The sequence below is a fragment of the Dromiciops gliroides genome, chromosome 5 (genome assembly GCF_019393635.1).
Source record: "Dromiciops gliroides isolate mDroGli1 chromosome 5, mDroGli1.pri, whole genome shotgun sequence".
Lineage (NCBI taxonomy): Eukaryota > Metazoa > Chordata > Mammalia > Microbiotheria > Microbiotheriidae > Dromiciops > Dromiciops gliroides.
Window position 1 is genome coordinate 204,595,503 of NC_057865.1, and position 13,635 is coordinate 204,609,137.

Genomic DNA, 13,635 nt, shown 5'->3' on the forward strand with positions numbered 1-13,635 from the left:
TACTAGTATAAACAACTTAAGCAATGTAATTTATTGTTGCATGTTTACTAATGTACAAATGTACACATGAGTTAGTCGTCTTCAAAAAAAATCAAGGAAAAAAAAACTTCACTGGATCCCTGCAGTATTTTTAGTTCAATCCAATACAATCTATAAATCCATACTCACAAGGATTTTGAGGAAAAAAATTCCATAAATATATGCTCTACCAACAAACCAGACAGGAACATTAAAGAGCAAAGCATTTAATTGGAAAAGGAAAGCAAAGAAAATAAGGGAAAGTAAAGTGGTAGAATCAATCTCAGCCCCACCCTTCATACACACAAAAGTACACTGTTTCATATTTCCACTCTGGTGGGGAAGGGAATACCAATAGAACTCCAAGATGAGGAAGGCTGCATTATAGCTAGAACACATCTCCTGGTCCAGTCTCCCAGCAAATAGCCGTGCTTCTCAGTTCCATATCTCAAAGTCTCCCTAGCGTGCTCCCAGAGTCCCCCATGCTGCTGCCATTCCATTTCACGTCAGCAGATGCTCCATCCCTTCGGTACGGCTGTTACATGTGCCTTCTTCTCTGCCAAGCTGCTGCTGCTGCTGCCATCTGTGGTCTGTTGGGGCTGTCATTTTCTGCTTCAGCTGCTTATTCTAGTGAGTGGAGGGAGACAGGAAATAGTGTTATTCTTATGTGAGATTACCTGTGCCAACAGCGCTCAAGGACTAATCCGCACATTTTCAACTTCTTTTTTAGTCAAACCTTAATTCCTCACACTGGGCTGATGAACAAAAGGATCACAAGTATCTCTCTAGGCCTTTATCTTTCTTCACTCACATCTTCTCCCCAACAAAGGTCCCCTAGCCCTCACAGGATGAGTATATGCCCTAATAGCTAACATCCAAGTCATGCAAATTTCGTTGAAGCTTTCATAAGCCTCAAGGAGGCACTTGACTACACTAAGAGGGGAGAGATGGAGCTAGCAGTCTTTCCCCATATTCCTGCCACATATGCAAAGGTCCCTATGTGCTTTTCATTTGCTTTTTTTTTCAGTCTAGATTTTTAGAATATTTTTCAAATTATTATAAATTTCACTGACAATGCTTTCCAGTGTTCTGGGTCTTCACCTGAAAATTGGAGTATTTGGAGAACCTTGCCATCAATAGGAAATCATTATACTGTTTCTACCCTGAATTGGATATCCTTCATGACATTTGGTGAACACTTCTGTGAGCACATTAAAAAAAATTTTTTTTTAATCTAGTTCTGTGATTTAATAGGTAAGGAACTCATGGTAAGCAAATGTCCTTCATTGATGCAAGTCAGCAACTCCTTTGGAAGTTAGAGGCTTAGAGGGCTGCTTAGGGCTGAAGTTAAGTGACTGATCCCACTATTACATAGCCAGTAATACCAGAACCCAAGTCATCCCAACTTCAAGACTAGTCTTCTATTCAACACACCACAGTGCATCTCTTAAGTGAGTACATTTCTTTGTTTTATGCCTCATTTGATGACAATACTCAGTGGAACACTACAAAAACACATCTCCACACTGGCATGCCACAGAATCCAAGAGAGAATCAAACATTAAAATAATTTTATATATGTCTGGAATGGCTTAAAAAAACTTTATGGTTGTATTGTTTTACTGATTCAAATATTTTGAGGGTTTTTTTCATCAACAACAAAAAAAGACAGTCCACAACTCAGCTATAATGTAGGAAGTTGTGATCTGCTGTAAAGAAAATGGTTTTCAAAAGTCCGTATGTTTCTGGCTTATGTTTTCATCGAAGAAAAACTGATATTTGCACAGGTCACACATAAAGATTTTATAGAAAATGAGAAAGAATATAGATTGGTGTTGTTATCATTTTGGAAGCTTGTTTTGGACAAAAGGGGTAAACACACTCTATTTTTACTCTTTTGAAGTCTTCCTGAGATATCTTGAAAATATATCCCTAAGTGTCTTTAATATTGTATCACTGCCTACATTTATTTCTTCTTGCATATATTTCATCAGATTCAGCCATTCTCATCTTCTTAAGCACCATTGCCATGTTCTCACATAGTATACCAAGTGGTGAAGTGTTCAGACCAAAAGTAATAATTCTACTATTGTCACTGATGAAAATGGTACTATATAAACCCTGACATGTTTCATTTTATGTTTGTTGTCCTCCTGGCTTCATCTGTAAATGTTCTCAGTATAAATTAATTAGTTAAATCTGATCCTAAGCTCTCTATAAGCTTATTTTTCTTTTCTCTGTAATGTTTTACAAATGAGTCTATACAGTACTTGTATTTTTATACTCTAAATCTTAGATGCAATATACTTGTGCTTGACAAGGACATTAAATGTCTAGGTAATGTAGTTTCTGGACTCTTTTGACCAACTTACTGTAAAAATTATTTTGCATAAGTTAAATGCATCTATGAAATAATGATGTCAATTTCTTTACTTTTTTCTACTTCCTATTAACAACTCATTTCTCATGATGTTGATTAATGTTCACCATGTGAATAACCTTAAGACCCTTTTCTTGAAAATGTTCATGAAATATTGGTAGTTATGACAATTCTACATAGGTACCTGTGCCCACTTTCATTTCTTAACAGCAAACCATCCATCCCATGCTCACATTATCAGGCATGATAGAGTGGTGGATCTTAAGTCACAAAGACCTCATTTCAAATCCTGCCTCAGGTATTTACTACCTGACCAAAGTCAAGTTACATCCTCGAGGTTTTTTTATATATAAAATAGGGTTAATAGTAGTACCCACAGGGGCAGCTAGGTGGTGCAGTGGATAGGGCACTGGCCTTGGATTCCGGAAGACCTGAGTTCAAATCCGGCCTCAGACCCTTGACACTTACTAGCTGTGTGACCCTGGGTAAGTCACTTAACCCCAATTGCCTCACCAAAAAAAAAAATTTAATAGTAGTATGTAAACCCTAAAGTATTATATGAATATTAGCTATTATTACTATCTACACAGACAGGTTTGGAAGTGTGGCAAAATGTATAACAGTACAATTGCACTACCCAGCTTTTGTGGGGGAAAAGACGGGTACAGAAATATGTTGATACATCCATGAATTTTTATTTGAAATTAACATAACATGTGTTTTTTGAGATTCACAAACACCCTTCCCTAAATAGAAGGCTCAAGTTGGGCAAGTGCATTGTGACTCCGGTAGGGAAGCAATTCTATCCTACCTATGACTAAGCAAAGGTATCCAACTTCTTCTTTTTTTTGGGGGGGGGGGGGCGTGGTGAGGCAATTGGGGTTAAGTGACTTGCCCAGGGTCACACAGCTAGTAAGTGTTAAGTGTCTGAGGCCACATTTGAACTCAGGTCCTCCTGAATCCAGGGCTGGTACTCTATCCACTGTGCCACCTAGCTGCCCCAGGTATCCAACTTCTAATGGCTTTTGAATATATGAAGTCTAGCTTGGTGCAACAATGGGGAATGGATCTACCTAGGAGCAGTTTCGTGATGAGAGAAAGCAAGTTAATTGGGGCAAAGTATCCATGAAGTAAAGAGACCCAGACTCAGAAGAATCTGACATAAATCAGGAAAACTGGCCAAAGTATATATGGTCTACATAAAAAAGAAAAAAACTAGTCTCCTAAGAGATGGACTGTCTGGCAGAGATGACTTATAGAATCTGCTTTCAGGGAAGAGATGGACAGGCAAGGAAAGCTTTTAGATGGAGTAAGAACATGCAGACCTCCAAGACAGGTAAAGAAAATATTAAAGCCTTAAACTGGAGGGAGAGAGAGAAAAGACAGCTAGCTTTAAGACCTAGGTAGGGAAGAACTTCGGGCTGCCAGGGAGTGCAGTGGATAGAGTTCAAATCCAGCCTCAGACACTTACTAGCTGTGTGACCTTGGGGAAGTCCTTAACCCTATCTGCCTCAGTTCCTCATCTATAAAATAAACTGGAGAAGGAAATGGCAAACCACTCCAGTATCTCTGCCAAGAAAAACCAAATGGGCTCACAAGGAGTTGGATACAACTGAACAATACAAAAAGGGAAGAACTGTTTCTCACTGTGAGTTCAGAAAAGCAGGCAGACTTCTCCAAGTCTTGGCCAGTTGTTTGGAGGTGAAATGACCAAAAATGATAGAGCTGGAAGGTCACAAAACAGGAGCCCCTGCTTAGCTACCATATCGAGAGCTAGGGGAACATATTCTGGAGGGCTACAGAGAGCAGTTCTCATGAGATTCTCTGATGCTATTAAGACTGATGTCAGCTTAAAACATGAAGAGAGCACAAGTGAATCAAGACCTTAGTTTGAGGACTCCTTCTCCCACCAAATCATAATCTGCTGCATCTAATGGCACCACATACAATGTTTTCTGTGTTTCCTAACTTGCCTTTGATCTATGAGTCAGATCTTAGGTAAGAAAAGGCAAGAGTGAGAAGGAGAGGTATGATGCTACTTAAGGTATTGATTCCAGATCTCACATTAAGACTCATGTCACATATTTAGAGATGGAAGGAACCTTAAAGGCCCACATATCCCCTCATTTTACAGATGAGGAAACCAATGTCCTGATAACTTAAACGTCTTGCCCCAAATCATCCAGTTATGTCAGAAATGAGATCTGAAGCAAGATCTTCTAACTCCTAAGTAAATGATCTTTCCACTGTACCGCCCTGCCTCTCAAAGGACCAGAATGGTACAGCGAGGTGGACGCCTTGCTCTCCCCACTAAACACCGCTGGGCTGTAGGAGGCCTCACCAGTCCTCAGTTCCTGATCTGCAAAGGAAGGGTTGGCAAGGATGACTTTTTAGGTCCCTTCTAGCTCTAAGTCTATGAGTCTACAAAAGAATATTTAAGAATCCTTTGAAAAGAGGGAACTGAGTACCTTTATATTTAATAAAACCCTCTGCATTCTAAAACTACTTCCAACTGGCTGTCTCATGAAAACATTTGGCCGCTCCTTGGAAGGCCAATCCTTCTGAAGCTCACACAGACTCAGAGGACCTGCAGAGTAAGCTGGGGGTAGGGTGGGGGGGGTCTTGTTTCCCCAAGCAAAGGCCCTCAGGGTATTTTTCTATCACATTGCCCATGCAATTCAGTGTCCATGCAATTCAACGAAAGCATCCCTTCTCCAACTTTGTTGTCATCTAATGACCTATAATTATCCCAAATTCCTCAATAAATTTAGCACCTACCTTATAATCTCTTGCCTATCCTTGCCTCAAGTCATCATCCCCAGGAACTGCAATATCAATATTGATCACCACATGATATTATAAATCCCTAATTACTCAACCTTATCGATTCCAACAACTCTCTCCATTCCCACTTTAGCCACACACTATTGTACTGAACCTCACCATAGTACTACACCACTTCCAAAATTCTGAACTCTATAATTTTATTCTCCAAACATAACTTCCTATTCCTACACCTTCTCACTCCTTAACTCTCAATAAACCTAATCACATTTATAGTGATCTCCAGTACCCAAAGTCTTTCCCATTCTCCTAGTCTTCATCTCCCAATTAGGCTTCACTTCCTTCACAAAGCCCTGACCCCATTATCTGACACTTTAAAGTTTCACTAGCCACCACCTTAGAAACAAAAACTTTCTGTCATTCCCTACAATTCTGATAACCTTCAGCCCTGGGCAATTTCCACCATCTCATCTCTCCACTTCTGCTCTAAAGCTGCTGAGTATTATAAAAGAAAGTAAAAATACTAAGCTGACTTTATCCACAATTAAACTGTCATGCAAGACTACTGCTTAGAACTCAGCATTCTATTAACTTATGTTCTAAATCCCCACAACTTTGTTTTCCAAACTTTCCTTTCTCATCAAGCCCACAAATTACTTTCCACTCTGTTCAACCTCCCCACCATCGTATATACCTATTGAAAGCAGCAGATAACAGCCTTTTAATGACTTTTTCTTGATCCTTCTTGATCTCCTTGAAGCCTTTCACATGGTCAATCACCTTCTGCTTAATACTCTCCTCTCTATAGGTTTTCATGACATTCCTACTCAATCTCCTTTGCTGGATCTTCATCCAGGTTGTACCTACTAACCACGGGTGTTTGCCCAGGCTCTGTCCTGGGCCCCTAATATACCATTTAACTTGGTAAACTCCTCAGCTCCCATGGATTCAGTTATCATCTCTATGATGATGATTCCCAGCCCTAACCTCTTTCCTGACCTCCAGCCTCAAAATTCCAACTGCCTATTATACATCTCAAAATGGATGTCTCATGGACATCTTACTCAACATGGCCACCACACTGGTGCCAGTTCCTATCACCTCATGCCTGACTATTGCAACAGCCTACTGGTTAGTCTCCCTGACTTAAATGTCTCCTATTCCAGCCTATCCTCTACTCAGCTGTCAAACTGATCTTCCTGAAGTGCAGGTCTGTCTGTCTGTCTGTCTGTCACACTCACCCTCTCCAGGATCATGTCCTCTGGCATTCAAGGCCCTTAATAACATAGTCTGCTCGTACCTTTCCAGTATTCTTACACCTGATTTATCCCCATATTCGCTGTGATCCTGTGCCACTGGTATCCTTGCTGTTCTCTGAACAAGCCCCATTCTGGGCATTTTTACTGGCCGTCTCCCATGCCTAGAATTCTCTCCTTCCTCATCTCTGCTCCTGGACTCCCCCTATTAAAGTTCCACCTTCTATAAGGTTTTTGCAATCCACCTTAATCTCCTTTCCTTTGTTCATTATCTTCAATATAACACATATGGATCTTATTTGAACTTTTTTTTTTCCATGCCAAGCAACTGGTATTTGGGGGGAGGGGGGTGCCTTTCTTTCCATCCCTATTACTCAGAACAATGCTTAGCACTTAATACTTACTATATCAGGGGCAGCTAGGGGGCGCAGTGGATAGAGAGCACTGGCCCTGAATTCAGGAGTACCTGAGTTCAAATCCTGCCTCAGACACTTAACACTTATTGCCTCACTAAAAAATAAATAAAAAAATAAAAAATACTTACTATATCTTCTCCAATAAAATTGAGACAATTGAATGGCCTCAACTCTCCTAATAACAATAACTAACCTATGCAACAGTTCAAGTTCCAAAATTACATGTTCACTCATCTGATCATCACAATGATCTTGTGAGGTAAGCACTATAGGTATTACTATTCGCATTATTTTTTGACCAGTTCTGCTATATTTAACTTTTGTTTTGGACTGGATCTGTAATTTCACAGGTGTAGGTAGTTTCTGGTGAGGAATTTCCTCTACCAATGCAGCCCTGCACCTGTTCTAAGCCTTATAGTCTTAGCAAGTTGCTTAGGACACCAGAGAGTTTAAGTGTGATTTGCCTAAAGTCACACAAACACTAAGTGTAAGAAACAGGATCTGATCAGAAGTCTTAATCCATTATCATACTGCCTGTCATTCCCATCTCACCAAGGAGGAAACTGAGGTTGAGTGACTTAGCAAAAGTCAAATAGCGAATACCTGTCAGTGGAATTCAAAAGTAGGTCTTGCACATCAAGTCCTCTCCTTTCTATCCACTAAACTTGCTACCTTATTGATTCTCTTCACCCATCCCAGAGGAAAAGCCTTAATGTACAATAAAAATAATCTCACCTTTGTTCTTTATACCATCCTCTCATGATTCCCTAGAACCTCACTACTTACTCTCTATCATACTTACTCAGTCTCTCATCCACTCGGTCCTTCCCTTCTGCCTACAAATACACTAAGGTGTCTCCCCAAGACTAAAAAAGTCATCCTTTTAATTTTCTACTTCATCCAGTTACCATCTCATCTTTCTCCTCTTATGCCCAGACTTCCTGAAAAAGTAGTCTATATCTGATGTCTACCACAAAAGTAGTCAATCTGATGTTCACCACCCATTTTCTCAAAAGTTCATCCTAAATTATCCCTACGGCTTATTGAAATAAATGTTGTAAAAGTCACCAACAACTCAATCGACAAATCTCAAAGCCTTTTCTTTATAGAGTATAATAGTTCAGAACCTTCTCTTTTCAAAATCCCTAACCTTTAACCTTCCATTCTGCTCTTAGCTGACAATCTCTCCTCATACTTTACTAAGAAAATGGAAACCATTCTCTGTAAGTTCCCTATTCATCTTCTTCATCTCAAAATCTCGTATCCCTCGTTCTTTTGTCCATTACTCCAGTCTCTGATGAAGAGGTATTCCTTTTCTTTGACAAGGCCAATTCTTCTATATGTGCCCTTGATTCATTTCCTATCTTTTTCAGCAAACAGCAGTGAGTAGAATGCTGGGTCTGAAGTCAAAAAGACCTATGTTTAAATATGGCTCAGATGCTTACTAATTGTATGACCCTGGGCAAGTTACTTAAATGGTTTGCCTCAGTTTTCTCAACTTTAAAATGGGGATAATAGCAGCATTTACCTCCCAGGGTTGTTAAGAGGATCAAAGGAGTTAACATTTGTAAAAACTGATAGGCACCATATAAATGCTTCTTCCCTTCCCTTTCTCCTCCTACTGCCTACCACACCCTTGGTCTTGGGATCAAAAAGCCCTGTTCAAATCCTGCCCCAGACACTTAATGACTGAGCTGCACTGGATGGTATTTAAAGTCCCCTTTCAGCTCTAAATCTAATTGTCTATAGGATCTTCTTTGCCCTTTTCCAGACAAATTCCTTAAAAAGCTATGAATGCCTCTTGCCTCTACTACTCTTATTCCCTTCTCGAACCTTTTCAATTTGGCTTCTAACATTATTTCAAAGTTAGGAATGGTTTCTTTATTGCCAAACCTACTGGGCTTTTCTTAATCCTTGTCTGCCTGTAGGTTTTAACCCTGTTTACTATCCTCTCCCTCCTTTCATGACACTGTTCATCTCTCTTGGTTCTCCTTAGTTTCCTTTGCTCATCATCAGTCATGAGTCATGTACATACCTACAGTTAGAGGCCATGATAAAGGCTCTGTAGGTATGTAGGTATACATCAAGGCTCTGTCCTGGGTCCTCTTTTTTTAAATACACTCTCTCAATGAACTTCCATTGGCAGATGATTACAACATTTATATATCCAGGCCTCTTTCCTGACTGTCTCTTTCCTATGCATAACTAAAACCTATTGGTTTTTCAAACTAGATTTCCCATGGTTATCTCAAATTTAATATGTCCAAAACAGAATTGTTTTCCCACCAAACCTCATTCTGAACTTCCTTATTTCCATCCTTATTTCACCACTCTGGCACATCCTCGCTTGCTCATCCTATATATCCAATCATTTGTCAAAAATTTCCATTTCTCCTTCCACATTCTTCACATGTATTCCCTTCTCACTAGTCACACAACCACCTTAGTTTAGGCCCTTATCACTTCTTGCTTACTTCATCTCCCTGCCTCAAGCTTCACCCCACTCCAATCCATCATCTCTAATAGCTGTCAAAGCAATTTTCCTAAAGCATGTCTGACCTTATCATTTCCCTGCCTAATAAACTTCAGTGGCTCCCTACTGATACTAGAACCAAATGCAAACTCTATTCTTTACAAAGAAAAACAACTTTGAAAGATTTAGACTCTGACAAACACAATGGAACCAATCACAGTCCAGAGGGCTCAGGATGAAATATTAACCTACAGAAAAGAGAGGTGATGGATAGAGTAGTTTGAAAGCATATATGCTTTTTTTTTCTTTTTGGACATGGCTAACATGGGAATTTGTTTAGTTTGACTATACATATTTGTAAATGGTTTTGTTTTTCTTACTTTCTCAATGGACAGGGAAGGTAGAGGTGAGGAGAAAATTTGGAACTGAAAATTAAAATGATAAAAACCACAATCATTTGACTTTTAAAACCTTTTATAAGGGGTAGCTAGGTGGCACAGTGGATAGAGCACCGACCCTGAATTCAGGAGTACCCGAGTTCAAATTCGACCTCAGACACTTAACACTTACTAGCTGTGTGACCCTGGGCAAGTCACTTAACCCTAATTGCCTCACCAAAAAACAAAACAAAACAAAAAAAAAACCCTTTTATAACTTGGCCTCAGATATAGTCTCATTATACATTACTACCCTTCCAACATTCTACATATGGCCTATCCAAATTGGCCTCCTTGCTTCTTCCCATACAACATTTCATATCTAATTTTCCTGGCTTTGCATAGGATGTCTCCTACACCTAGAATGTACTCCTTCCTTACTTCCAGCTCATAGAAGCCCTTACTTCATTCAGGATTTAACTCAAGTATCATCTTCTACAAGAAGCTTTACCTCATTCCCTCCAATAGCTGGTACCCTCCCTCGCTATCTTGTATTTATTTTGTATATGCTTATATTTCTAAGTGTTGTCTCCCCTGATAAAATGTAAGTTCCTTAAGAAAGGATTATTTCATTCTTGGTTTTTGTATCTCGTTTCTAACTTTGCCTGGTACATAGTAGGTATTTAATAAATGACTGTTGATTGACTGAATACAAAACTATTTAGAATTTTAAAGCAGGACCCAAATGAGCATATTATATAGTTTCAAATCCAACTGTTTGTTTGTGACAAGCACTTTCCTAAAAACTTCACTAAATCTAAGTGGGCACAAGCACCCATTACACAGAATGCCCAAATTATATTAAGAGGTAGGGCAACACTTGGCTAATTATTCAAAACAATTAGAACAGTCTCATCTAAACATCGAAACCCCCCCCCCCTTTTTTTTTTGGCTTCAAGGATTTTTTTTTTTTTGTAAAACATTACCATACTAGTCATTTTGTATAAGAAAACGAAAAAATGAAAGAAAGTGAAAAATAGTGTTCAACCAATTAGTTCTTTCTCTGGAGGTGGGAAGTATGCTTCATTAGTCCTCTGGGATTATCTTGGATCATTGTATCGAATCAGACCCATACTTAAAGCTACTGACAATCACTTTTTTTTCACTGCAATAATGGGCCCCCTAGATGTTACTTCTTACTCATTTCTCACTACACATAGAATTAAAGCAAAAATTGGCATCTTTGAGACCCAAGGCAAAGGGAAGAAAGTAGTGACTCCTTTTCAGTAACACTTCATAAAAAGTAGCACTCAAATACCCAGTCTGAAAACCTATTTTTTGCACATTGTTTTGATTTGATTACCACATTTCAGCCTCACAGTTCAGATTTAAACTCATTTCACTGGCATTATAACTGAGTTCCAGCTAGCTTGGTTTATATCAGAAAAGTAGAGTCAGTGTTGTGCCAGCACAAAACTTTAAATGATAATGTCTCATGTGAAAAGCTGCAGTTTTATTGCTGATGTCACTTTTAAATCTAAACAGTCTGTCAAGAATCAAGTAATGACCCTATTCTACAAGGAAGTAAACTTTCCACCTCTAACTTCATTTGGACTTTTAAGACATAGTGAAAAAATATTCTGGTAGAGAAAAGAGGTCTATGTGAAATTCATTAATGAATGGAGATCCAGGTGTTTTCTTTTTTTTTAAAAAAAAAAGAGAATTACTTAATGATATAAAACAGAAATCAAGTTAAATTCATCTTCACTTTCAAATATGTAAAATGAAGATGAAAAAGCTTGCTATGAATCATAAGTTGTGCAATACTATTATACTTTATTTTGAACATCATTTAAATACAATATTAGTTCCAAATCCATGGAACTAACTTGTCCCCATTCTATTTAAAAATGTAATAGAGGAACTCTTCATACAATGAGTCTGTCTACTGTTCTAACCCACTGCCTTAGTAAATTACAAAATTAATGAAGAACAGGGGAAAACTGCTTACCTGAACTATGAAAAAGGAAGTTTAATTGAATGATGGTATCTTTAAGGATTTATGCTCAGCTACTACACATAATACATAAACAACTAGTGAAGATTTTTACAGAGAAAGAAAGCAACACAAGTACCTTTAAGCAAGTTGCGCTTGTTAGATAAATTTCTGTTAGGGCAAATAATCTCTGCCACAAAAGTGCCCAGTAAAATAGCATATTGAATAAAGTTCCAGAGAGGTTAGCGAGTAACATGACAGTTATCTTCGATTGATGGAGGTGCAGCTTGGAGGTGAGAGCAGGGAGAAGAAAGTCACTGACAAAAAGGAACTTTAAGTGTAACCACTTTTGAAGGGTCAGGAAAAAAACTCCGAAGAGCCACCATTTTGGTCTCAAAGGACCATTGCAGTTAAAGCACATTTAACCCTAAAAACTGAAGACCAACAGCTTTTTTCACCCTTCTGATGCAAAATTCAGTAGTCCACACAGAATTTCCACATACACACACAAAAAATCCTTAAAATAGCCGTGTAAGCAAACCAAAGTAAATAAATCGCTATAAAACACTCCATTGTTCTTCGATGAAATTTTCAAGTGTCTGACTTTAAAAATGAGTTTGTTTTTAACTGGAAAAAAATCAACTGAAACAGTGTTTAAAGTATGAAAGGTCAGTCACGTTTCACAGCATAATTGTCGCAATAACTTATATACTGCATTGCCAAGTCACAATTCAGCCATTTCATTAACAGTGTACAAACAAAGTCCTTGGTTATATTTATAGTATAAAGTCTGTTGTAGATATTTTAAAAACTGGTTTATACCCCAAATTCCAATATCATATCTCCGTTTTCCGGGTTATTGTAACATGAATCATCTTAACGACGCAGAGGTTCAAGTTTTCGTAACTTCACTGTAGATCTCGACAACAAAGCATCTTGGTTGGAAGAATACACCATATCTGGGGACCGGAACAATACTCTACCGCGATGATTAAATACATAAAAAGATGGGTGGTTCCTTAATGTGTCAAGTGTCTTATTTTTCAGTTCTGAAGTAGCATCCATGTCTTTAAACTCCCCTGCAAGATGGACTATACCATAGCAGGTAACAGCAAAGGCCATCAGCGTTTGGAGAACGATATCGATGGGCAGATCTTCATCTTCCTTTTCTGTTAAACGCATGTAGGAACGATGTTGCGCAGCAGAGAAGGCAGCGTGGGCCAGCGCGAAGAGGCCCAGTCCCACCAGTCCTTTCCACAGAGAAGTCGCCATGATTCCCGAAGAACGGAGGCAACAGCTACGGAAACCACGACAGTGACTGCGACCGCTAAGAAGCTCCTCCTGCGCCCGCCGCTTGAGGTGCTAACGGCGCTAGGTGATGGCGTCACGACCCTCGGCGAATGGAAAACGAGGAAGGGGAGAGGGGCGAAGAGAGGGCGGGGCAGGGGACCGGAAGACAGAGGCAGCAGAGGAAGAGGGAAAGGGAAGGGGACGACTACGGGAAAGGACACGAGAGTCTAAGAAGATCTCGCGGGGTTTTGTGGGCCCCGTGAAGAAAGAAAAAAGCCCGGTAGCCATTTTTTCCCCCTTTTTTTCTCCCAATACTCGTCCTCTTAGTCCTCTGCAGCACGTAACGTTTGAAAAAAAATTTACGTCGTGGCTTCTGACTGGGATTGTCAGACGCTCTGGAAAGGGCGGTGGCTCGTGCGTCATGGGACCTGAATCCTGACTCGACTTTAGCGCTCGTGAGAGATCCTCTTTCTTTCTGTGGTTTAATTTCGCCATCTTATGTGTAAAATAATTAGATGACGATGATAATAATAAATACTATTTGGAATTTACATATCGCTATTGAAGTCCCTTTTTATCTCTGAACCTTAATGCCTCACTCCGTTCCCTCCAGCTTCCTCGTTCTAATTTTCTCTTCCCAGTCCT

The 13,635-nt window shown here is 39.3% G+C and overlaps 1 protein-coding gene across 2 annotated transcripts; it reads right to left on the minus strand.

Moving 5' to 3' along the window:
- MMGT1 (membrane magnesium transporter 1) lies at nucleotides 1–13,078 on the minus strand. 2 transcript variants are annotated; one of them, XM_043968293.1, is made up of 2 exons: nucleotides 11,840–13,078; nucleotides 1–645 (listed from the first exon to the last, which is right to left on the minus strand). In XM_043968293.1, exon 1 carries the CDS (start codon nucleotides 12,970–12,972, stop codon nucleotides 12,577–12,579), a length of 396 nt encoding a protein of 131 aa, XP_043824228.1. In that variant the 5' UTR covers nucleotides 12,973–13,078; the 3' UTR covers nucleotides 1–645; nucleotides 11,840–12,576. The 2 variants fall into 2 exon arrangements, with proteins under 2 accessions (XP_043824228.1, XP_043824227.1); XM_043968292.1 differs by having other exon boundaries at nucleotides 11,840–12,579.
- Nucleotides 13,079–13,635: the final 557 nt, after the last annotated feature.

Bases quoted from the DNA above. Each gene is read 5' to 3' on its own strand.
- MMGT1 (XM_043968292.1), bottom strand. From the start codon at position 12,121: ATGTGCTTTAACTGCAATGGTCCTTTGAGACCAAAATGGTGGCTCTTC. The intron at 646-11,839 runs GTACTTGTGTTG...TCCACTCACTAG, and splicing joins CAAGCGCAACTTGCTTAAAG to AATAAGCAGCTGAAGCAGAA.